This window comes from Poromitra crassiceps (genome assembly GCF_964638095.1).
Source record: "Poromitra crassiceps genome assembly, chromosome: 11".
Taxonomy (NCBI): domain Eukaryota; kingdom Metazoa; phylum Chordata; class Actinopteri; order Beryciformes; family Melamphaidae; genus Poromitra; species Poromitra crassiceps.
The window spans coordinates 15,250,386-15,277,640 of record NC_139643.1 but is presented as its reverse complement, the minus strand read 5'-3'; the positions used below and the strand labels follow the sequence as shown (position 1 = coordinate 15,277,640).

The 27,255-nt window shown below is 44.4% G+C and overlaps 1 protein-coding gene across 1 annotated transcript in view; it reads left to right on the top strand.

Annotated features, from left to right (window-relative positions):
- Positions 1 to 27,255, top strand: part of LOC310784853 (chloride channel protein 1-like) — a gene marked incomplete at both ends in the record, with an annotated part of 71,640 nt that overhangs the window by 4,960 nt on the left and 39,425 nt on the right. The window contains 11 exons of the mRNA XM_083645890.1: positions 12,583 to 12,853; positions 15,151 to 15,282; positions 15,402 to 15,530; positions 16,621 to 16,754; positions 16,857 to 16,934; positions 17,092 to 17,170; positions 17,672 to 17,797; positions 18,361 to 18,445; positions 19,706 to 19,807; positions 20,916 to 21,000; positions 25,237 to 25,392. Of these exons, the coding sequence (XP_083502016.1) occupies positions 12,583 to 12,853; positions 15,151 to 15,282; positions 15,402 to 15,530; positions 16,621 to 16,754; positions 16,857 to 16,934; positions 17,092 to 17,170; positions 17,672 to 17,797; positions 18,361 to 18,445; positions 19,706 to 19,807; positions 20,916 to 21,000; positions 25,237 to 25,392 (1,377 nt within the window). The remainder of the gene's footprint in view (positions 1 to 12,582; positions 12,854 to 15,150; positions 15,283 to 15,401; positions 15,531 to 16,620; positions 16,755 to 16,856; positions 16,935 to 17,091; positions 17,171 to 17,671; positions 17,798 to 18,360; positions 18,446 to 19,705; positions 19,808 to 20,915; positions 21,001 to 25,236; positions 25,393 to 27,255) is intronic.

Below are 27,255 nucleotides of genomic sequence, written 5' to 3'. Positions count from 1 at the left end.
ACGCAACTTAAAATAACTTTTGTCGGCCTATAGTCTGTCGACCTATCTATCGTTTTTCACTTCACAAAATCACTTCACTATACATTGTGTACATTCTGTACATTATGTTATCAGCGATGGTGATAAAATATTGACTCAGATTATCAAAAAAGCAGTAACCAGGCCACCATCTGATTCGTATGTTTGTTTCACATACATAACCTGGCCAAGAGAGCAAACATAAAGGTTGCAAACTGCATGCATGAGCATAAATATATCACATAAAAAGTACCGTAAATTCCGGACTATAAGCCGCGGCTTTTTTCCCGTTTTTTGGCCTTTTTTGCCCCCTGCGGCTTATATAACGGTGCGTCTTATCTATGGATTTTTTCCAAAAAAAAAAAAAAAATCTCTCTTTTTTAGCACTCTTTCTAACTATAAATCCACTTCTGTTTTAATTTCCTCTCTTGCCCTCTTTTAACAACATAACATAACATAACATAACACAACACAGGTAAGCAGAAAGAAAAAGACGAAGCAATCACGCCATGAATGAGGAAATGACTCACCTGCTGGAGGCTGGAGATACACCGCTTGGGCTAAACTTTTACTCCGTGAAACACTATCGATTAAGTCCGACATCGCTCAGAGGTTTTGAGCAGCTTGAAAACAAGTTTGAAAACGTGCAGAAGTCCATCCACTCACTCACTAAAGAAAATAATGCAACCGTGAAGAGTTTCACTCGTGTCCAGCCATCTGGCCGAGTTAGAGCCGAAGTCCCGAACACAGTGAGAAAACCTCCCGAAGCTGCTGCTGCCTGCTGCAGCGGGGTGCATATTGTCCGGCCAGCCGACCGAGAGGCATGCGAGCCGGGCACTATTAAACAGTTGGGGTGTGTGAGGTGGCTGGCTGTGGAGGTGGCGGTTTCTCCTCCTCCTCCTTTCTCCCGCACACCGGGCGCCTCGGCCACGTCCAGACCCCGGCCTGCCACCGAGGGCCATCTTCATCTGCCTACTCCGCTGGCCCGACCGTCAACTCATCCTCCAGGCTGCGGGGAAGAAGCCCCTCACCGTCCGCGTTGGTGCAACAGAAACGCGCAACATACAACAGCATCATCGAGTCAATGGATATCGCTTTGGCGTACTGTACCCAGCGAGACTCGTCATAACCATTGATGGACAGCGGCGGAACAAGAGCTCAAAGTGAAACTGCCGAATATCTTTTGAGTTGGACTGGTCAATAGTACTGTGAGTAACTAAAATAAAAAAAATAAAAAACGGAATTCTCTCTTCTTTAGCACTCTTTCTAACTATAAATCCACTTCTGTTTTAATTTCCTCTCTTGCCCTCTTTTCACCACACCGCGGACACTGTGTGCACTGTAAAAAAAACAAAAAATACCACAATGTGTGATTTTGTCTGGGGATTAGTGACCTGACTTTTGTTTTGTTGAAATGTTAATAAATGGGAGCTTCCCCAAACAGCCATCTATTTCCCGACAATCCCCTCTGTGCACGAAGCCTTTCATATGGTAATTAAACATCAAAACACCCGCGGCTTATAGTCCGGTGCGGCTTATAGAAGAAAAAAATAGTCACCTTTGAAGGTGCGGCTTATAGACCGGTGCGTCTTATAGTCCGGAATTTACGGTAAGTGCAGCTGGTAACTTAAATCACACAGAAATATTAACTTCATAATAACTAATTATAACAAATAATTTTGTTTTAATAAAAATAAATAAACGACCATAAAACTCAGTGTAAGACTCATCGGTATATTAGATAGATGCAGTCTATTTTGGGGGGTCTCCCACCAGCAAAAAAGGTTTCCTATAGCTATTAATTTATAAACACGTTCATATTATTGACTGTATGCTTACACATTATTCTGCAGCTGTCAACCATTGATTAGAACCTCCTGCAACTAATAACTTAGTCAAAGCCTAGGTTACAGCAGTCTGAATAATGTTAGGAAGCTAGCTGCATGAGGCTATATTACAAAATAGCGCTGGTGGCCTGCGTTATACAGTACATGGCTGTAGTAATGACAGCAATAAAATCCTCTTTGCTTTGTTTGTGCATCCCTGTTGACGCACACGTGAAGGGAGACTGCGATGAGGTATGTGTGTGGATGTTTACATTAGGAGAAACTTCAACCAGCTCCTTACAGCAACATCTGTTCACCTCATTTTAGCAGCTAGCTTCCTAGTAGCGCCAACGTCACTTCCTGCTTCAGCATGCACACCAAGAGATTTCAGCTGCCATTTATTTTCCCATAGATGTTTCGTAAAATGCTTACAAAAATAGTTTTACTTATAGTCAAACCAAGCGATTTAGCTATATTTAGAAACAGGAGAGACCATAGAACATTTCACTTGGACCAAAACGTTAAAAAAAAACAGCGGATAAAAAAACAACAATGTTTTTTATTTTGTTTTGTTTTAGTGAAATGTGCTGTGGTCTCTCCTGTTTCTAAATATAGCTGAATCGTTTGGTTTGACGAAGTAAAACAAAATATTTTTTCCCCATAAAATAATAACAACAATAATAATATTAATAATAATAATCATAAATAAAGGAAATGGCGGATGAAATCGCTTAGTGCACAGGCTGAAGCAGGAAGAGACGTTGACTTTGGCTCTCTCTGCATTTTATACTTGTGTATAGGTTGCATCAGTGTATAAGAGGCAACAAAAAAGTCCATTGAGCTCTGCGGACGGAAACACCTTGGTGATGAGAGGTCAGAGGAGAATGAGCAGACTGGCTCGAACCAACTTTCACAAGAGTGACAGTAACTCAGATAACCTCTTCACAGCTGTGGAGAGCAGAAAATCATCTCCGAATGCCAACGACCTCTGACCTGCAGGCGGATGTCACTTGGCTATCTGATACCTCCCCAGTATCGGTACCAAGCATTTTTATAGGGACATCACATGCTCAGTGAGTGTGCATCTGATGGGGGAGAGAGAGGCAGAGATGTGTGGTGGTGTAACGGACAACATTGGATCACACTGACTCTAAATTTAACGTCGAGTAGAGTTTCACCAGCAGAGAGAGAGAGAGACAAGAAGGAACTAGAGTAGAGCGTGAGTGAGGGTGGAAGGAGGCAGAGGGAGGAAGGGTGGTGAGGGAGCAGGGAAGGAGAGAAGGTGATGTGACACACCTTCTGGTGGCCATATCGAAGGTCCTCAGCTCTTGGATGGCAATTACTGTGATCAGCTGATTGAGTTTGTCCAACTACAACTTGGCCATCTCAATAGGATTCAATAAAGATGGTTAATTTCTGTGCTGTTTTTAATAGGGAGCTTTCATAATACATCATATACCCAGAGGTTCTCTCCAATTACCGACCCATCTCAAACCTCCGCTTCCTGGCAACGGTCCTGGAAAAGGCCGTCAGCCTACAGCTGCGTGAACACCTCCAAACCCTACGAGACGTTTCAGTCTGGCTTCAGACCCTCTCACAGTACAGAGACTGCCCTGGTCAGGGTTTCTAAATGACCTTCTTATGGCGGCTGACCCCATAAGGGGGCTGACCCCAGCCTACTGATCCTGCTCGACCTAAGTGGACCATCACACACTGTGTCAGCGCCTTCAGGAGGTGGGAGTCACAGGGACGACTTCACTCCTACCTCTCAGGGAGACGGGAGTATGTCAAGTTGGGCAGCAACACCTCCAACATCGCTTATGTCACCTGTGGTGTCCCCCAGGGGTTAGTCCTGGATGGCCAGAAACTACCTCCAGTTTAATGGCAGTAAGACCGAAGCCATTCTCATCGGCACACCCCATCAAACCGCACAGGCCAGTGTCACCCACATCACTGTTGACAACCACTCCATCCCGCTGTCCTCACTTGTCACCAGCCTCGGTGTTAAATTTGACACATCACTGTCATTTGATGCCCACATAAAATCGGTCTGCCAAACATCATTCTACCACCTGAGGAACATCTCCAAACTCAGGCTCTCACTCTCCCAACCTGATGCAGAAAGACTGGTCCATGCATTCATCACCTCACGTATCGACTACTGTAACTCACTGCTGGCAGGCCTCCCCGCCAAAAACATCCAGAGACTACAGTATGTGCAAAAACCCGGAAAAGTCACCACATCACCCCAGTCCTCCACTCCCTCCATTGGTTGCCAGTAAACCAGCGCATCATCTACAAAACCCTCCTGCTCGTCTACAAGGCCACCAACCACCTCGGGCCGACCTACAGTACCTTCTGGACCTCCTCTCCCCCCAAACCGCATCCCAGACTCTCAGGTCCAGCAGCCAAAATCTGCTTGCAATCCCACTACACGCACAAGGCTCTCAACCATGGGTAACCGTGCCTTTTGTGCACTGGGGCCACGCCTGTGGAATCTGCTCCCAGGATCCATCCGGGCCTCGGACTCCCTTGCTGCCTTCAAAAGCAGCCTAAAGACCCACCTTTTTCATGCTGCGTTCGACTAGGGCCTGTTTTAATCCTCTACTTAAAGGCCCAATCTGTCAAAACTCACTATTACTGACGCCGGTGGCCGTTAGTGTAACTGCAGGCAGCGTGTGAACGAGCTGACGCGCGGGCACCATACTCGCACCCGCACAAGCAGTTGCCTGGCAACAGCAGAGCTGTTCGTTGCTTTGTAACGTTAACTCATAAAAGTCACTTGAAAACGGCAACCTGGACAATTTATCGGTCAGATCAGCCTCGAGATGCCCAGGAAGGATTCTGGATGAATTAGGGGACGTTATTGTGGCATGTTTGGTCGTGTTTTGGCTTGCGTTGGCTGCGGGCAAGTCGATACTCATGTTAGCACAAGCCAGGAAATAGCCTGCTCCCCCTGTATGTATGGTACCGTGTAATGCCTGGAGTTGACCAAACTGAACAATCAAACAATGTTTCATAAGCATAACAGTAACGTTAGGCATATTTAGGACTGTTAAATTCATTATCCACACAAGACGGTAACGTTATTAGTGGGGCTGGTGGTAATTTCTATAAATGTAAATTAATATTAGTTAGCCGCGATTAGCATCAAGCTAACATTACTAGTATGTGCAGTCCCACTGCAGTCAGAGCCTGCTGGCTGCGGGAAGTGGATACTCATGTTAGCACAAGCGAGGAAATAGCCTGCTCCCCCTGTATGTACCGTAAGCATAACAGACAGTAGGCTAACGTTAGGCATATTTCCGACTGTTAGATTCATTATCAACACAAGGCAGTAACGTTATTAGTGGGGCTGGTGGTAATTTCTATAAATATAGCTAAATCTATTAGTTAGCCGCGTATAGCATCAAGCTAACGACTCACCACCGCAGCTAAATGCAGTCAAACAATAATGTTCCATGACCATAAGCATAACGGTAGTAACGTTAGGGTTGCATTACTTCACACAAGACGGTAATGTTAACAGAGTTTCTGACCAGGTGGTCAGATACTTGTACTACGGAGTGACAGTAAAAATCTTGAATCTTGAAAATCCATTAGCAAGCAGCTAACGTTATCTGGTCAAAACCACATTACAGTAGCTACAAGCAGCAAGTTCCCTTCATGAACCGAAAACACAGTCCTGACTCTAGTTTCCCCCCGATGTCGGTCACATTGCTGCTGTCTGGCCAGACGGGCTTCATTAGATAAAAATTTATTTATTTAGTCTGGACTTTTTCTGGAGTCTGTGTTTGTTGTTTCCTTTAGCTAGCAGCTAGCGACGAGCGTAACGTTAAAAGCTACTTCAGCCATTTCCTGTTAGCGTCTAGGACAAGAGACAAGCTCGACGTGAACGCGCGAGACGTCACATCCTCTAGCTGTGGCGGGAGATGCTATCCACTTCGAAACTGCGGTTTTCCATGTATCTTCTGAACGGCTGGTCGGAGAGAAACGCCCCTGGTCGCCATTTTTAAGCGACGTCAAGGCGCATTCACTCAGTGCCAATAATAAACACTTTGTGCACATTTATTTCTCGCCAAAACCAACGGAATGGGCCTTTAAGTGCTTTTATTTAATTTCTTAATCAAAACTATTGATTTCCCTCTGATCAAGTTTGTAGGTGGACCTTGCCTCCTCGGTCTTATGGTTATCAATACACGCAGACAAATAATATGGGCATATACTGTATAGCCACAGTGTCATTGCCTGTCCTACACTACAACATATAATTCTGGGAGAACAGTACCGCTTTTGTCCATAGGTGCCGTTACAATCAAGTTCACGAAAGGAAAGTTACATGCTTAAAAAGAAAAAAGAAATTATGAAAAAAGAGATGGGTAGCAGTTTCCCCTCTGGCAGGCGTGGACTGCATAATCGGGCACGTCGGGCAAATGCCCGGTGGCCTGGCCTGCAATTTTTTTTTTTTTTTTAGGTGCCTGCAGTCAGGCCACTCACTGAACAGCAGGCCAGGCGCCATCTACTGGTTTACTAGTGGTTTTATTACTTTATTAGTTAGTCTGAAGTAATAATTACACTTCAGGGTTAAAGTGGGTGCATCTCATTGTAAAATTGGACTCGGCCCAAATTGGACTTCAAACGGCCCAAATTGGGCTTCAAACGGCCCAAATCTGGCTTCAAACAGCCCAAATCTGGCTTCAAACGGCCCAAATTGGGCTTCAAACAGCCCAAATCTGGCTTCAAACGACCCAAATTGGGCTTCAAACGGCCCAAATCTGGCTTCAAACGCCGGCGACACGCGCGTCGGCCCGTATCGGCCTGGCCTGCTTGGTATCTAATGCCCGGCCTGAATTATGATCCCAGTCCGCCCCTGCCCCCTGGCATTCAATTTCAGCACGTGGTGTATTATGCTCCTCACATTTCACTTAAGCAATATCACATGAGAGGGAGTGCTGTTGTTGGCTAATATCGTCACGGCTGTGATTCGGTCGTAGGAAGATAATCACATGACGATATTAGACAACAAGTGTGATATCGCTTTTATACAACAGTTGTACAGCATAAACAAAGCTATTCATCAAGTAATAATAGCATTTTTGTCAAGTAATTTGTGATAACTGATGATTTCTGTCTATTATTCGCCTCCGCCAGCAAAAACAGTTCCCCCAGGATTGCACTAGTGTTAGTTACCAAGCAAGCAGAAACAGTAATATTTCCAACCAGTGAGAGGCAGCAATGTGCCGCAAGGCATCTAGTCTGCCGCAAAGCTATAGAAGCAGCAGAAGAAGAAGCTCACCCAATAGCTCGCTAACAGATTAGCACTAATATTTTAGCAAACTATCAGAAACAGCATTATCTTTATGATGTTTTAATAATGTTACTAGACACACGTAACTCTATAGAGCCCCGTTGTAAGGTCAGTTTATCAAAATAACACACATTTTGAAAACTGTTTTACTTTGTGGAGTAAATCAGCAGCTATATACATACAGTGAAGTGCTGCTAGGATCCCTCTTGTCCAATCAAATTGCTCGGCCGGAACTAACTGTTGTATAATGTGTATTGACTGGTATTCCTGCTCACCCAGCATCCTCAGAACTCAGTCTACATGTATGTATAGAGAGCCAAAGTGAACGTCACTTCCTGCTTCAGCACTGTACCAGAGATTTTCATCCACCATTCATTTTCCCATATACATTTTGTAAAATGCTTATAAAAATAGTTTTACTTGTTCAAACCAAATGGTTCAGATATATTTAAAATTGGGAGAGACCGTAGAACAATTCACTCAGACCAAAACGTAAAAAAACATCGAAAAAACCGAGTGAAACGTTATGTGGTCCAAGTACAACCATTTTTATGAGGATTTTATGAAATGTCTATGGGAAAATAAATGGCAGGTGAAAATCTCTGGTACAGTGATGAAGCAGGAAGTGACATGTGTGTGTGTGCGTGTGTCTCTGTGTGTGTGTGTGTCTGTTTGTCTCTCTGTCTGTCTAAATCTATTCATCCATCAGTCTGCCCGCCCGTGAACCTGCTAAATCAGGAGCTGTTGAAAGGTTCTGGCATGAAGGCCGGAGCGCCGGCACCAGAAACAAATTACCACCTTCTCACTTGATATTCCTGGAGGCCTATTGTCTGTTGTTGATGAACCGAGAATAGCACTGCACAGATATTTGTGGTACAGTGCTGGGATAGTAGATGATATAGTTAGTGTTAGTGACAATAGTTGGAGAACTTGTGTGGGATATTCTACATGTAGGCCTATAAAGGTCTGCGTAATGTTTAGCAGTTCAATATTCACATTATAAACGCTATGATTCTCATGTGGAAAATTGGTTACAATATATTCTAAATACTGTATAAACTTTTTGGCTCTCAGATGGGTGTGAATGTGAATTGTATGAATGACTGTGATGCAGTAGGAGGGCTGGGCGATATGGACCAAAAATCATATCACAGTATTGTTAGGCTGAATGGCGATACACAATACTAAAGATTATCTCAGTATTTTCTACCAAGTGGTCTTAAAGGAACAGCTCACCCTAAAAAGAATACCCTCTTTTTCATCTTCCTTGTAGTGCTATTTCTCCATCTAGATCGTTGTGGCGTGAGTTGCAGAGTTTTGGAGATATCGGCCCAGATGTCTGCCTTCTCTCAAATACAATGGAACTGGATGGCACTCGGCTTGTAGCTCTCAAAGCACAGAGAAATATACTTGAAAAACTCAACAGCAATGTCTGTTTCCAGAAGAGTGACCCGATTACTCGAGATATCCTATTCCATTGTATTTGAGAGAATGCAGATATCTCTACAGTGGAGGATTTTATATATACTGTATATATATATATGCAGTATATGCAGTATATATATGTATATATATGCAGTTTGGTTTTCGTCCACACCACTCAACTGACTCTGCTTTGGTCCTGCTCTTGGAGAAAATAAAAGGCTCCTTGGACAGGGATGGTTGTGTGGGAGCTGTGTTCCTCGATCTTAAGAGGGCATTCGACACCGTCAACCACAGTGTGCTCCTCTCTAAATTGTCCAGCTTCAATTTTTCTGCTGAGGCCATTAAATGGGTTGAATCATATTTGTCTCACCGGGAGCAGTGCACTGTGGTTGGCGGTGTCAGCTCCCCTTACCTGAGCTGTCCAGTAGGGGTCCCCCAAGGGTCAATTTTGGGCCCAATTTTCTTTTCCCTGTACATTAATGATCTTCCAGATTACTGTTTTAATGTAGATGTCCAGCTTTATGCTGACGACACAGTTATTTTCACAAGGGCTAAAAACCCAGTGGAGGCGGCACATGTCCTATCCTCAGCTCTCTCTCATATTCAGGCATGGCTAACTAAATCTTGTCTCGTGCTGAATGCAAAAAAAACTGTTTGTATGTTCTTTTCTAAAAAAAACATTGCACCTTCGCGCTCCAATGTTTTCCTGGGGTCAGAGGAATTATCAGTAGTTAACGAGTTTAAATACTTAGGCGTGATGCTGGACTCCAATTTAACGTTCAGCAATCACATTAAAATGATCTCCAAAAAAATTAAATTCCACCTGTATAATTTCAGACAAATAAGGAGCTGTCTGTCCACAGACGCTGCGTTTTTATTTTTACACTCAATGATCCTTTCGCATCTGAACTATTGTATAACTAGCTGGTCGCTGACAGGAGTAACCATCCTCAAACCAGCCGAACTACTCTATAAAAAAGCCCTGAAAATACTAGATAAAAAACCCTTTTCTCATCACCACTGCCATGTCATACGTAAATATGGCATGCTAAGTTTTGAGAACTTTAGAAATTTCACCTCTGCCTGTCTAATATACAAAGTTCTACATGGACTGGCGCCGCCTCCTCTTGCTGACTTTATCAAATATCGTGCGACCGCCAACTCGACCCGTGTCACCCGGGCCATTACGAACAAGGTCTGTGAGGTCCCCTTTAGAAAAACTTCCTTTAGTCAGAAGACCCTATCCTTCATGGGAAGCACTCTCTGGAATAATCTACCTCCCTCGATTAGAGAATGCCCGAGTCTCGCCACCTTCAAAGGCCAGTTGAAAATATGGCTCAGATCAAACCAACAATGTGATCACAATCAACATACTTAACAGATCATTTGCCATGTTTTGCAGCATGCTCTGTGTGTTTTATTTATTTTATTTATTTTAGGTTTCACTAACCTTTTATACTATTAATTTTTTTTTGGTACTATTAATTGTGTGTTTTAATCATTTTTGGTTTTACTAACTTTCTGTACTTTTAATCTTTGTTGTATTATTATTTTTTCTTTCGCTTTCATGATTACATCAACCTGCCATGGGACTACAGGTGGAAACTAGCCCTTGGGCTACAACCTGGCATATTTACTGTACGGCTGTACTGTTCATTAATGTGTAAAGTCCCATTCTTTAAATAAATGAATCTGAATCTGAATATATATATATATATATATATATATAAATAATCCTCCTATAAAATTGCCGTGTCTTGTTAGTCGTGATTACGGTCACCTTTTTGGTCACGTTTTCAAGTAGATAGATACTGTATCATCCGTGTCTGTGATATCACTGATGATGTCACGATTCTGGTCATGTTTATGACATCGATATATCCACCATCCACCATATCCACTGATGAAGTCATACACATTGTGACGTCATCAGTGATGCCACAGACATTTAATTCTTTGGTCTGTGGGATGCTTTTTGCAATGTGCTTTAGGGGTGCAGTTTATGAATTATCGGATAAGCAGTACGGCAGAAGTCAAGTAGTTGCTTGGCACATTTTGTTCAGCAGTTCAGGTCATTTGTGCGAAGAAACAGAGAAATAGAACACATGTCACATGATGTCACACGATGTCTCATGTCACATGATGTCACACGATGTCTCATGTCACATGATGTCACACGATGTCTCATGTCACATGATGTCACACGATGTCTCATGTCACATGATGTCACACGATGTCTCATGTCACATGATGTCTCGCATGATGTCTCATGTCACATGATGTCTCGCATGATGTCTCATGTCACATGATGTCACACGATGTCTCATGTCACATGATGTCTCGCATGATGTCTCATGTCACATGATGTCACACGATTTCTCATGTCACATGATGTCTCGCATGATGTCTCATGTCACATGATGTCACACGATGTCTCATGTCACATGATGTCACACGATGTCTCATGTCACATGATGTCTCGCATGATGTCACATGATGTCACACGATGTCTCATGTCACATGATGTCACACGATGTCTCATGTCACATGATGTCTCGCATGATGTCTCATGTCACATGATGTCACACGATGTCTCATGTCACATGATGTCTCGCATGATGTCTCATGTCACATGATGTCTCGCATGATGTCTCATGTCACATGATGTCACACGATGTCTCATGTCACATGATGTCTCGCATGATGTCTCATGTCACATGATGTCACACGATGTCTCATGTCACATGATGTCTCGCATGATGTCTCATGTCACATGATGTCACACGATGTCTCATGTCACATGATGTCTCGCATGATGTCTCATGTCACATGATGTCACACGATGTCTCATGTCACATGATGTCTCGCATGATGTCTCATGTCACATGATGTCACACGATGTCTCATGTCACATGATGTCTCGCATGATGTCTCATGTCACATGATGTCACACGATGTCTCATGTCACATGATGTCTCGCATGATGTCTCATGTCACATGATGTCACACGATGTCTCATGTCACATGATGTCTCGCATGATGTCTCATGTCACATGATGTCACACGATGTCTCATGTCACATGATGTCACACGATGTCTCATGTCACATGATGTCTCGCATGATGTCTCATGTCACATGATGTCTCGCATGATGTCTCATGTCACATGATGTCACACGATGTCTCATGTCACATGATGTCACACGATGTCTCATGTCACATGATGTCTCGCATGATGTCTCATGTCACATGATGTCACACGATGTCTCATGTCACATGATGTCTCGCATGATGTCTCATGTCACATGATGTCACACGATGTCTCATGTCACATGATGTCTCGCATGATGTCTCATGTCACATGATGTCACACGATGTCTCATGTCACATGATGTCTCGCATGATGTCTCATGTCACATGATGTCACACGATGTCTCATGTCACATGATGTCACACGATGTCTCATGTCACATGATGTCTCGCATGATGTCTCATGTCACATGATGTCACACGATGTCTCATGTCACATGATGTCACACGATGTCTCATGTCACATGATGTCACACGATGTCTCATGTCACATGATGTGTCACATGATGTCTCATGTCACATGTGTCACATGATGTCTCGCATGTGTGAGTTAGTGGAAAAGGAGAAAATGAAAGAAAGGCAGAGAACATATTTTACTGAGAGGGCTTCTAAATCTGAGAGAGAGAGAGAGAGAGAGGCTTAATGTCTTCCCCAGATGTCCCTGAAGTCATGGACTGTGTCCAGAGGTGATAAATCTAGACGCAGAGTCCATGTTTCCGCTTCCATTACAGCTGTTTGTGTCGGCACGTCTTATTTTTAAAACGGAGCCCTCTCTGCCTGGCTGCCAGCAGAAGAGTACTACCACACTCCAACTATGCCTCGCTCACAAACTCACAATATGCACTACATACACTCTGCACTGTGGCCTCCTGACTGATTGATTGATTGATTGATTGACTCACTGATTGATTGACAGCTCTATGGGGAGTACCATGAGCACCGGGGAGGCTCCGGCAGACGGGAGGCCACCCGCCTGCTGACAGAGAGACAGATCAAGAAACATGGCGACGGAAGGAACCGCCAAAGACACCACCGTGGAGATCACCGTGGAGATCACCGTGGAGATGAGCACATCAGGCGGAGGAGCACGTGTCAGTCGGACGCGGAGGAGGCCTCTGAGGAGGAGGCGGCTGAACGCGGCCTCGCGGCATCTATCAAGAAAAAACGCTCCTACAGCAAGTGCAGAGGTGAGCCACCAGGAGGGAGGATGCCAAAATATTGGTAGAGTACTTTAGAGACCCTGGAAACCAAAATCCAAAACCTTATGTGCATAATAGTTTGCATCTAAATGTTAAAGACATTAGTTTAAATCCAAATCCTGAATATTGCCATCTGAGTGTTTGTAAGGTTTTCCTGGGTTGAAGTGAGCCTGCTTATGCTCAAAACTTATATTAGCGTCTAAGTTGACTGGGTGGTTAATGACACGTTGTTCTGTTGATTGTCAGGGACTGTAAAATTAACTAAATTGAAAAAATTAAATTGGTTTTATAGAAGCCTGTGGAGTTTAGAACAAAACCAAATAATTGAAAAGAAATTCAAGGTATTTTTTTTTATACTGATAATAGGCCAGTATTATCCATCGTAAGAAAAGTTACATTTTAGTAATAGACTGTTATTCATTGTTTAGATTACATCTCCTGGAGATGAAAATAAAATATCAACTCAATATACCGCGAGCTGTTTTAGCTTGGTTGTTCAAAACAGTATTTTCTGTATCATATTTTTGTATATAAATTTGACAAATGTACACAGTTGCCATTTAGATTTAGATTTACTACAAGTTCTCATTTTGCCAGATAATGCTAGTTGCCTACCATCACTCAACATAGTGTATGTACTGTATGCTACCATCACTCAACATAGTGTATGTACTGTATGCTAAAGTGTTGCAGCACTGATGCAATTGATTTGCCATCATCAAGTAGATACTAGATACTGTATCATCTCACTACTATTAAGGCGAGTGGTTCATGCAGTGGCGTGCCGTCCATTAGGCGAACTAGGCAAATGCTAAGGGCGCTTGAGCCGTTAGGGGCGCCAGAGAGGGTAAAAATAAAAATAAATAAAAAATAATTTTTTTTACAAATACTTTTTCATGATAATAGGCCTACTATTATTTTACAATAGTAGACAAAAAATAAGCAGCACAACGTCTTAAGTCTTTAAATAATAGTGAAATCATTTTTCTAATTCTGCCTTTCTGGCTGCCTGGGCTGCAGCACTTTCACCATGGTCCCTAATCCATACCACCCCACCCCCTGCGCGGCCGCGCCCCCTTCTACCTGCTTGGAGCTTTTTCCCAGAGTGGGGGAAGGGAGCTGGAAGGTGGGTGCTGAGGGTGCTGCAGCACCCCCTAGTGGCTAGAAATGGGATTTTCAAAATTGTTGGATTTGGCTGTCTTGTGTTTATACCACCAACAAGATGCATTAAAAAACACTTTGTGCTTCCCAGCTCTAATCTTATTTCATACACTCTCTCTTCAAAAGTGTTTGATTTTCATCATAATCTGGTTTTCCATAATAATAATAATAAGTTCAGTGTTTATGCCTGTGTTGCTGTCTGTTGTAGTGTAAAACGACTAAAGGGAGAGCAGGTGCTTACATGAAAGTGAGTGAGAAAAGGAGAAGATACTGAATAATGACATCACAACAGTATAATCCTAATGTTAATTTAAAATTAAATATTCTTCTAAATATGGATGAAAATCCAAAAAACGTCAAATTTTCTTCGGCGCTGCCCTCACGGGCAGCACCGAGAGTTCCTTCCTTACAGCACCCCCTACCTAACAGTACTTCCAGCGCCACTGGGGAAGGGCGATTCTGAGCCTGCACTGCAGTGGTGGAATTAGCTGCGATATAATTTTTTTAATATTTTCTTTGGGGGAGGGGGGGGGGGGGGCACCAGCAAAAATCTTGCCTAGGGCACCAACTTGGTCAGGCACGCCACTGGGTTCATGGACACACATGGACACATGACACGCGACGCACAACACATGACACGCGACGCACGACACATGACACGCGACGCACAACACATGACACGCGGCGCACGACACATGACACGCGACGCACAACACATGACACGCGGCGCACGACACATGACACGTGGCACACGACACATGACATGCGACGCACAACACATGACACGCGGCGCACGACACGTGGCACACGACACATGACACGCGACGCACAACACATGACACGCGGCGCACGACACATGACACGTGGCACACGACACGCGGCGCACGACACATGACACGCGGCGCACGACACATGACACGCGGCGCACGACACATGACACGTGGCACACGACACATGACACACAGCGCACGACACATGACACGCGGCGCACGACACATGGCGCGTGCCACACAATTGCTCATGTTGAGCAGGCGATTTCGCGTGCAAGCTACAGGCGACACGCTAGCAAGCTACAGGCGACACGCTAGAAGTGAACTTTTTTTTTTTTTGCTTTGTTTTCTCAGACTGTATAGTCCGGGTGCAGCGGTTCCTGGTGACCAAGCTGGGAGAGGACTGGATCTTCCTGGTTCTGCTGGGCATCACCATGGCGTTGGTCAGCTGGACGATGGACTACGCCAGTGCCAAGAGCCTGCAAGGTAGGGACGACTACAGAACCCACAATGCAATGCACAGGCTAAAGCCAGAGAATAATATATCCCTATCTTTCCTCCATTCCTCCTCTCATCCATCTCTCTCTCTCTCTGCCTCCACCCAGCCTATAAGTGGATATATGGGGAGTTGAGGGGGAACATCCCCCTGCAGTACCTGGCCTGGGTCTCTTATCCCCTGGTGCTCATCTTGTTTGCCTCCGTCTTCTGTCACCTGGTCGCCCCACAAGCCATCGGTCTGTACCCCCTCCCTCCTCACGCCCACTGTCTCCGTCCACCACTGCTCTGTGCCCACCGGCCACACTGATCTGTTGTGTCTGTCCATCTACATTCATTTAGAGAGCGTTCCATTGTTCAGACAGGGCTGAGGACATGTCCCTTTTGAAAGACAGAAAGTTCAACCCAGTTGGATTTGTCACGTCCATTTAGCCCAGGTGTTTTCAACTGGTGCTCTGCAGCCCCCTGGTGGTCTGTGAAGGCATTACACGTGGTCCCTGACCATGCATTCAATGTAGTCTCACCCCCTTTCCTCACATCGGTGGTCCTCAAGTTGCTTATTACACCCAATGTACACCAGATGCGTTACGGCTGCGTTGCAGATCCGGTAAAGCTGCCCGATCAGACTCTCGCCCATGTTAGTACAGTGGGAAATACATGTGGTATGGAACAAATATGCACCTGTTCTATTTTTTGCGGATCCCGCATGTGTCTGACAGATTACATGAGTGTGGGTCTGTTTGCAGCCGTACCGCATCTGTTCCGGAGCTGGTGGACATTAGCCCTTAGACAGAATGGTGGTCCCTGGGTTACAATCAGTTGAACTTGAGAACCCCTGATTTAGCCAATCAGAGATGTTTGTTTTGGAGGAAATTGCAACAAGATAGAGACAACAACAGTACGACCAAAACAAAGATGAAACAGAGAAAGTGAAGTATAAAACTGGGATGATTTCAGGTTTATTTAATTTATACTGTAGAGTCGGTTTGTAGCTGCCTTATGAGCAAAGCCACATCTGTGTTTTCTCCTCACTGTAGGACAGAAATCTTTCCATCTAGAAGTCCGTTTTGTGATAGATCAGTGTGGCTGCTGCCACAGCCTCTGGTGCACTGCTTACTTTCAAAGCGTACTCCATTACAGATGACCTTTAAAATACTACTACTACTACTACTACTACTACTACTAGTAGTACTCATGTAGCATGCATGCGGAGTGGAGGGACTAACACAATCACTATCACATGCTGTACATTTTGCCTTTTGTATCGTTTGTTTTTCTGTTGCTTGCACACACCCTTCTTCTCAACCACCTGTCTCCCCTCTGTGTCAGGTTCTGGTATCCCAGAGTTGAAGACCATCCTGAGAGGCGTGGTGTTGAAGGAATATTTGACTCTGAAGGCGTTCATCGCTAAAGTGATCGGCCTGACTGCCGGCCTGGGCAGCGGCATGCCAGTAGGGAAAGAGGTGGGTGATATTAGGTAGGCTTATTATACTGCACAGTATACCATGATGACCAACTAAATGTAATGCCATTTTCCCACTGTGCTCTGCTGTGTGTGCACGCAGGGCCCGTTTGTGCACATTGCCAGTATCTGTGCTGCTGTGATCAGCAGGTTCATGTCCTTCTTCTCAGGAGTTTATCAGGTGAGCAGATGTCAGCAAAACGACTGATGTACAGTTATGACTAAAACTGTGTTTCCTGCTGTTGTTGTTGTTGTTGTTGATGATGATGATGATGATGATGATGATGATGATGATGATGATGATGATGTTCTCTCTCTGTCTCTGTCTGGGTCAGTAGAATCCATACTGTTATACAGACATCCTGACAGTGGGCTGTGCTGTAGGGGTGGGCTGCTGCTTCGGGACTCCTCTGGGAGGTAAACAACCTTTTCTGCTCGCTACATTCTTCACTTTTCTCACTGTAATGAATGTCAAATAGCCATCTCACTACAGACCTGCAGCATTTATTTATTTATTTATTTATTTATTTATAATGTCAAATTCCAGCCTAAATCACAAAGTTGGGGGGTGTTGGTATGGTCACTGGCAGGACATTTTCTGTGCACACTGGAAGCAAAGAATAACAATTTAAAAGCAGGACAAGGCAGGCAGTGTCACATAGTTTGAGAAGTAAATTAACCTGGAAATACCAAACTGCTCATTGGTCCATACAGTACTTGTATAATGGGACTTAAATGTACATCTGAGATCAAAACTAAGAGTTATTGATTTATTTGTTTATTTATGCCATTTGATCTTTATTTGTTATATTGATGAGGTTTTGTATGTATTGTTATTGTGTGATGGCCTTTTTTAACCCCTTCCTGTTGTATTAGTTCAGTTCTTCTGCCTTTTTCCTCTCTGTGGTTCTGTGCCAGGTGTGCTCTTCAGCATAGAGGTGACGTCCACATACTTTGCTGTGAGAAACTACTGGAGAGGCTACTTTGCTGCTACATTCAGTGCCTTCATCTTCAGGGTGCTGTCTGTCTTCAACAAAGACGCTGGTATGGACGGAAGGAGAATTCATGATCATCACTTCATTTAATATTATTCCCAAAGATGACTGTCATGGCATCGCATATAAACAAATAGCACTTACAAATGCTGTTTTACAGCACAGCAACAAAGTTCTGCTTCTTCTTCTTCTTCTTCGTCTTCTTCTTCTTCGTCTTCACACATTGACTGTGTAACATACTACAATGTTACCAGTATGTTAATTTCTCTTCATCAAATATGAACTAGAAGGTGCTCTTCCTCTATCAAACCACCAGTCAACACACTGCTGTATCGGTTTAGTGACACTGACTGAATGAAAATAGGCCTGCAGTGCTGTACATGTTCCACTAGATGGTGGCCTTCTGCAACACAAGGGTGTTTTAAAACCTCACTCAAGTCACTATTGTGTGTAGTAAGAAGATTAAAACAAAACCACACAGTCCGTTTCTTTCAGCAAACCTTCCCATGTTCTTGCCACACTAGGGAGTTGCAAAATACTGCAGAATACTACAGTACAGAATACTACAATACTGTGAACTTAGTCTAAAAAAGTATTTTCTTCTTCTACCAGTAACCATCACTGCTCTGTTCAGGACAAAGTTTCGCATGGATTTCCCCTTCGACCTGCAGGAGCTGCCGGCGTTCGCCATCATAGGGTGAGAAAGAGGAAAACTGATTCAGACATAATAACACATAACCAGCCTGTGTTTTAGATGTTAGTACATGTTAGTACAATACATATCTGCTATGTCTGTATGAATTTGGGTAGTGTATGTGTCCAAGCATTTCACTATGAAGAAGAGAGAGTCTTTGGAGATTAATAAATTAAACTTTATGGAAAGCTTAGCCCTAATAAAGAAAAAAAACATCGCATGGATGCATAACTGGGACGTATCCTCAGTGATGTACCCTGGGGTCATAGGATGTTTCGGGTCTCGCAACATCATACACCCTCGCCCAGGTGACCCAGCCGGGGCTGGCCAAGCCCCAACTTACGTCCCAGTAGCTACCCACGGTCAGCCCTATAGGGAGGGTCGAAGGTGGTCACGTGGTCAGGGCCACTCAATCCGCTGCTCCGGAACTACTCTGCTGGGACCGGGGGAGGGGGAGGGCTCTGGTACGTAGAGGGACCGGGCTCTGTGGGTTGCCACCCGGCCGGGTTCCTCCCTCGTCTCACCAGGTCTACGACCTGTGCGCTGCACCAGACTCCCCCGCTCCAAACATCTCATTCCGAGGTGATGGTATCTTAGTGGACACCATGCAGTACCAGTACTTGGTGGCACTGCAGTCTCCACTTGCGGCTTGCATGGCCCTCCTAAAAGGCCTCTCGTGGGTTGTTGGGCTTCTTCCTCACGGAAGACGCAGGCTGGGGAGCTAACCCATACTGCTACCCGGGTGCCGTCCCTGTTCCGGCTGTCAACTGACTCTCCAGTAGTCACTAGTCTTTCCTGGTTGTCACGTAGTCTATTCCTATGAGTCACTGGCTAGGCCAGGCTAACTAATAAAGAAAAAAAACATCGCATGGATGCATAACTGGGACGTATCCTCAGTGATGTACCCTGGGGTCATAGGATGTTTCGGGTCTCGCAACATCATACACCCTCGCCCAGGTGACCCAGCCGGGGCTGGCCAAGCCCCAACTTACGTCCCAGTAGCTACCCACGGTCAGCCCTATAGGGAGGGTCGAAGGTGGTAAACTAAAATCCAGAACAGATATTCATGTGAAACATAAGGCATCCATGCTTGATTCGTTGCGTGACAGCGTTACCAGTTTCATGTTAATGAAATTAAGTAATTAATGTATTGTAAGACATTTAATTAACGATTATAATGTGTTAGATGAGAAGATATAATATAATGACTATCAGGTAACATTTTTGTCCCAAAACGAATGTGGCGTTTGTTTCGCTGTGCAGGATCTGCTGCGGGTTCTTGGGGGCGTTCTTCGTCTACCTCAACAGGCAGGTGGTGCTGTTCATGAGACGACCCAACGCCATGACCCGCTTCCTTACCAAGCAGTGAGTCTGTGTGTGTGTTGGGGGGGGGGGGGGTTTGTCTGTCTGGGAACTCTATGTTCCAGGCACTTGGAAGATTTAGGGTGCGTTCACATCAACTGTGTTCAGAGCCGTTCATTTCCTCCTTGAGTTTATTGCATTTAGGCAGTCAGGTGAGAACAAAGCCATTCAAACGCCGCTGCCACTAAACAAACGCCCCAGACGCCTGGAAATGCCGAGTCCCAGTCCTCCGTGTGGTTGATAAGAGTTAAGCCTAAATTAGACTTATTGGAAAGTGTCGCTCAACACATGGTCGCCGACACAAAAAGAAGTGTCGCGCACGGTGCTGCGTTTACGGTTCAGTGAACATTCTCCTCGGCTCCACGGTCACGTGACACTCGACATAGAGAACGAGAGAACTAGTGCAGACAGCCAAGAGAGGGAATATATGCTGCATGCTGGTTTGTTTATGTCTAGCCTGACATCGCCAGACCACTTCCCAACTGTCAAAGCAAAGTGAACATGAGCTCACAGGTTCATCAGGTTCAAAGGCAGTAATTAAACCTGCTACAGTGAAAACCACGTGGGACAGAAACAGGCAGACTGCAACATAATGGAGACATTAACAAACTAGTAAACAACGCTACCTTCAACATGCAGCATAATGACACACAACCACAGTCTCACACAACTCACCTCCTCTCTCTCTGGGAAGTTGGTCACAGTGTTCTTTGTGATTTTCACCAAGTCATACATCCAGGACAGGCTGATTAAAAATAGCGGGGGGACACGTTTTCATGTTCATTTCAATACAGCGAAAACCAAAACAAGGAAGTCAACCGCGCATGCCTTCTATCTCTAGCCAATCACACTTGCGCGACACTAGTCGTCGTAGTCGGCGACAATACACATTTCACTTGGTAGGAGACACTTCTCAGCGACACTTAAAAGTGTTGACAAAGACGTCATTTCTGTCAGCGATGGTTTCAAACGTGTCGTGAGACGAAGTATAAATTGGGCTTTAGACTTTAGTCTTGAGTTTTTACATCATTTCTTACCAACTGTTTTTCTCCCTGTCCTTGTAATGAAGGTATATTTATCTTATTTCCTGATGACTGTTTCCACTCCCCAGCCGGCTGATCTTCCCCGCTGTGGTAACGCTGGTCATCGCCACCTTGACCTTCCCGCCCGGGTTCGGGCAGTTCATGGCAGGAGAGGTCAGAGTTCAAATCATCAAGTCGTCGTTTTCTTCATTAGTGCGAGATGTGGGCCAGTATCCTGAGTAGTTGCTGTTTAACCTTTGACCTTTCTAAGAGTCTTGTGGCATTTAGCTGTCGCTCTTATCCAGAGCGGTGTGACAAAATGACGGAGCAGGTTGGCGTTCGGTGTCTTGCTCAAGGACGCCTCGTCAACACAGATGGCTTCTGAAAAACACACTGGCTGTTTGTGGGGATTGAACCTGTGACCTTTGGGTTTTCAGAACGGTCTAACCACTAGACCTCTCTCTCTGCTGTCTCTGTCTCTGTTACTGTTATGTTATTTGTATTTGTTTCCATTTGTCTTGTTTCCTGTGGACTCCTGTAAGCGTCTTTGGGTCATTGAAAAGTGCTCTATTCATAGCTTTCAAGGGGCGTTACGTGCTGCCGGGAACGCCCACCTGACGGTCAAAAAAAAAACTTGTTCATTCCGCTGCCAGCCGAGTCGACTAGTTTCTCACGCTGTGTTTGTTCAGCCGTTTGTACACACGTCTTTGCGGCCAACATTTCATCAAAGGTAAGCTCAAGTAACGTTACAATAATGATTAAAATACCCCGTTAACGTTACTTGAGCTTACCTTTGATGAAATGTTGGCCCAAAAACGTGTGTACTTTGATGGTAGAAAAAAAGCCATTTGCCCTCCCCAGCGACTGAACCATGTCTAATCGCACAAATCCACAACCTCCTCCTGTCTGAGTTTTCTTTCTCCGACGGGATTCTGTAAAAGCAGAAGCCTGGCGTGTCTCCTCGTCGGTTAGTGCAACCGATAGCACAACAGGTATCCGGCATTTTGGCTGAACAAACACAGCGTGAGAAACTAGTCGACTCGGCAGGCAGCGGAATGAACAAGTTTTTTTTTTTGACCGTCAGGTGGGCGTTCCCGGCAGCACGTAACGCCCCTTGAAAGCTATGAATAAAACAAATGAATTATTATGATTACAGTACGGCATTAATATGGACTCACTGTTAAACCGCACACTTAAATATTACGAACGCGACCTGCATGTTAACCCATTGATACCTGATGCAGCATTTGCGTGTATATCCCTCATTTGTGTGTGTATCCCTTTAAGACGACGCGGTTCGCGGTCTTAAAGGGATACACACACAAATGCTGCATCAGGTATCAATGGGTTAACATGCGGTCAGCACGCACGTATGTCTGAATAAATGGACATACATGTGTGATAGTGCACGCAGCAGAAGGGCAGAATAGAGGTGAACGCTTGAAGGCTGATGCTCAGACAGCCATATATCACCAATGCTTTCAGCTCAGCCAATCAGAGCCAAGAGTTAATCATGTGTTTCACACACACACGCTCCAAATAGACTAGTGTGAGCCAGGTGTGTGTATGCTATATATATATATATATATATATGGACATATGTGTGCGTGTCTGTGTGTGCGTATGTCAGCCAGCAACACCTGTTTTTTTTCACCCTGAGTGTAAGTGCATGCTTCTCTCTCTCTGTGTTATCCAGCAGCGCCTGAATATGTGTGAAATCCCCTTCCTGTCCTAAATATAAAATGTCTAGCAAACTCACCAGCTTCATTTGAACATGGCAGAACAGCGTTTTCTAAACTCACCAGCTTCATTTGAACATGGCAGAACAGAGTTTTCTAAACTCACCAGCTTCATTTGAACATGGCAGAACAGAGTTTTCTAAACTCACCAGCTTCATTTGAACATGGCAGAACAGAGTTTTCTAAACTCACCAGCTTCATTTGAACATGGCAAAACAAACTCACCAGCTTCATTTGAACAGAAGGCAGAACAGAGTTTTCTACATTTGTTCAATTGCTACAGAAGCCTGATGTGTGAAGGTAAGTTTCATATATCACAGGAACGCCTTGATGGAATTTCATCTAATTTGCCTCAAACGTTCTCTTGTTCTCCAGGATGAACCGATTACATTTCGGTGGTCAAAGGTCAAGGTCACTGTGACATCACGAACGCCATTTTCACCCTCGGTAACGCCATATCTCAGTAACACCTTGACGGAATTTCTTCACATTTGGCTCAAACATCAAAGTCTGGACAGACATGGATGTTGACTGCTCACTTGTTGGCGGAGGCATATATCGGCGGTGCGGTCGTTCTAGTTTTTTACTGGTTTCAAAAGCCTAGGACCTACTGTAGGCCCTAGGTCATGAAGCTCACTCGACACATACAACTTTAGTTTCATTCCAAAATAAGATACTCACTAGGCCTACTTGAAAATCCTGATACATACAGAATACTTACAAAATTGATTGATAGAGCAAAATTAAACCTACTGTATTATGGTGTTTTATGTGTGTGTTTTTAGATAGTAGGTCACTTAACACATTCACTGCCAACAACGTATGAACACGTTTTCAGAATCCAGCTGTTCCCTGCCAACAACGTGTTTACACGTTTTTGGCATCGATTTTTTTTTTTGACGGTGGGTTGTGCATCTAAGCCTTTTACATCTCTTATATAATTATTGGAGCCACCGAACGTTTACAACCCATTCCACCGACCCACTAAGTGGCAACAGTGCTCTCCTGGCTAGAGAAAGGAAAGCATTTTTTTAACTTGTCAAGCCATTCTCAGCCCAGCCATTCTCCTTTTCGCGCTGATTGCTGGCGATGCGGGATTGCAGATTTACATAATAGATTCAGCCGATCTACTATGATCGGGTGATAGATTACAGGTGGAGGAACACACTTTGAAACACGCAGCATAAATATGACCAGAATCGCAAAAGCTTCTCTCAACCAAAACTCCAAACGAGCGAGTCCATCCCGACTTCCTCAAACAGCGGCCCAGACATGCAGGCACAGGAGAGCAGCAAAGCACTGACTGGTGACAAGCTTGTCCGCCCACGGAGGGCGGAGTTGAAGCAACTCGAGAGGGAGGGAGAGAGAGAGAGAGAGAGAGAGAGAGAGAGAGAGAGAGAGAGAGGGAGGGAGAGCGAGAGGGAGGGAGAGAGAGAGAGAGAGCGAGAGGGGGAGGGAGAGAGAGAGAGAGAGAGCCAAAAATGAATGGTTAAAGTGACAGTTCCATCCAATTTCACAAAAAGCCGTTTATCTCTGAATATTCTTTTTCACGCTAAAACCATGCTGTATTCAACTGCTAATGCTTACATAACTACTAACTCTACAAACTAACTCTTTTAGACAGAGAAAGTACACATTCTATTAGTACTTTTGAGATATTGTATGTTCACAAACTCCAAGCTGAAACGAATCCTCGGCTCTTATAAAATGAGCCATAATCCTCAAAAAACGGCTTGGCAGAAGCTACCTACAGCAAAAAAAAACGTCTGGCAGTCAATGTGTTAAAGGGGCATTTCACCGAAAAACAATGCTGATCTATTTTGCACATGATCTCACACATATCCGAAATGTGTCAACAGTTTTGCAGACATTCATTTAGTTTCACAGTTAAGAGTTGACTTGAGTTAAAGGTATACTAAAGGTATAGGCCTACTATGCAATTATAGTCAATGCAGGACTTAAAGCAGCTACGAGCAAGATTTTCGATTGTTATTAAACAGTATAATTACAATATTGATGCATCACATCTTACCTATAATAGTAGCTGAGACCAAAGCCGTGTAAATCGGAGATTGCTCTCTTGATGATTATAGAGTCTGTGTCTGTCTAACCTCGCGTCACCAGGGGGCTCTCTCTCTATCTGTCCACCGGCGGACCAGATGAACCCGGAAGTGAAACCCGGAAGTGAAACGCAGCTGCCTGCCTTCCGCTGTTTCGCTCTGCCTAGCAACAGACCATAAACAAGGAGAACGCCATGGAGGGGCTTGCTACTCTCGCAAACATCTCTTGTTATATTCTAACAGGTTTTTGGGAAGTTATTTTGTGGTTATGGCCGAAGTGGCTGCTGCAAACCGTTTCATTTCACTTCCTGATCTGCCCTGGCCACAGACAGACTAACACTGGCCGATTCACTCGGGGTTCAAGCGAGACTACTCTGCGTTGGTATCGTCTACTATTACAGGTAAGATGTGATGCATCGATATTAAATTTAGCCTGTTTAATAACAATCGAAAATCTTGCTCGTAGCTGCTTTAAAGGGGCACTCCACTGAAAAATAATGCTGATTTATTCTGCACATGATCTCACACATCCGAAAACTGTAAACACTTTTGCAGACATTCATTTGGTTTGACAGTTAGTGTTCTCCTCCTCTCTCTCTCCCTCCCTCCAGCTGATGCCCAGAGAGTGCATCAATTCTCTGTTTGATAACTTCACCTGGACTAAGATCCAGGGCACCCCTCACCCCCCCGGCCTGGGCCACTCCGCCGCCTGGCTGCACCCCCACCTCAGCGTCTTCATCGTCCTGCTGCTCTTCTTCTTCATGAAGGTGTGTGTGTGTGTGTGTGTGTGTGAGAGAGAGAGACACACAGTGTGATCCGCATGGTGTTTGTGTGTGCTCACGGGCGTGCGTGCTGTGCGTGTTTGTGTTTGCCCGGCTCCACCTGATGTCAGCACCTTCGTCATCACCCTCCTCTTCTTCATTGTGAACATTTGTGGCAGGTCACCTGTGTGTGTTTGTGTGTGTGTGTGTGCGTGTGTGTGAGTGAGTGCGTGTGTGTGTGTGTGTGTGTGTGTGTGTGTGTTTGTGACAGGGGCATCTGTGTGTATGGGTATGTACATCTGTGTGTGTGTGTGTGCTTTGTTGTCCTCTTCTTCCTGTCCAAGGTCAAAAGTGCTGGCAGACTACCATTGGCTCTAGAGTTTTTATATTTCCTTTAACGCAGTTGTGCACACACACACACGCACACGCACACACGCACACGCGCACACACACACACACACACACACACACACACACACACACACGCACGCACACACACCCTCCAGACAAGTACCATAGCCAAGTACCTCGTTTACCACATTTGAATTTTTTTAAGAGCAGAGATAGGCAGGTCGAGTGTGAATCAGCAGAAAGGTGATGAAACTGTCAAGTCATAATAAGCAATCTGGGAACCCAGAGTATCTCGGCACGTAAATAGACTCTGGAGCAGCCGTACCTGTTTTTGAGGCTTCCTGTACAGCGTGAATCTTCCGCCCGGGACTTCCGCCTGCGTGCCGCTCTGTTGTTGTACCGGTGAATTTATAAGAGTTCCGCTCCCGAACGCTAGTGAATATATACGAATTTTGACGTTTAGCATTCGCTTAACTGTTTTCTGTGTTTGTGTCTGTGTTCATTTGTCCGCCGCCTGTATATATCTCTTCATATAGAAATGTAGCAGCCAGACGTTGTCAGTTAAAGTGTGTAATGCCAAGTGTTCCATGTCTAGAGCTGCAACTATCGATTCTTTTAGTAATCGAGTATTCTACCGAATAATCCATCGATTAATCGAGTAATCGGATAAGAACCCTTTTTTGTGTTTTCAAAGGCTTATCGTAACTATACACCAAAAAATAAGATAAATCTCTTCAAATAAACAACTACATTAGTTTCTTTCTTAGAAAAAACAACATTTTTATTTTTAAATTGCATAGAACTGGCAGTGTCATCTTTTCAACCTGACGTTTGAGTTCTTCCAGTGTACAGCAACCGTTAAATAATATGAATGAATGGCTTACTAGCTAGTTTACATCGTTCATTTACCTTACAGCTGCATGAGGCAACTTCACACATTGCTGCTTCCAAATGGCAGCGGGAGATAACTGAAACATTTGAACTTTAAGACCCAGAAATCCTGTAATGTGATGTCAGTAAACTGTGCACAAGCACGCTGGTCGCTGTATGATAGCTTCACAACAAAGGAAAATGGAAGAGTACACACATTAGTGGTTTATATTGGAACACTTTCAAACTTGCATGCAAAAAGGGGGAAACCACAACCAAGTTAAATTGTAGAAAACTGTATTTATTAACTCAAGGTAATTGCACATATTTACTGCTTTAGTTTTAACATGAACCCAACCAGTGCTTTTTTTTCTTTTTTCTGTCATTATTGAGCGAGGTGACGTAATCTGGGCCTTGCCTTGCTAAGCAGTGCCTAAAAAATAAAATAAATAAAAATAAATGTCTCTACACATACTGGTGTGTATTAAACTAGTGTCTTCTTCAGCTCAAGTCCAAGTCAAGTCCCAAGACTTTGAGGGCTGATTTTTTTATATATAAAATATTGAAAAAAAAAATATCCAAGTCCCTCACAACACTCTCTCTCCTTCACTGCCTACTTCCTTTAGCCCTTCACCACTTCACTTCCTC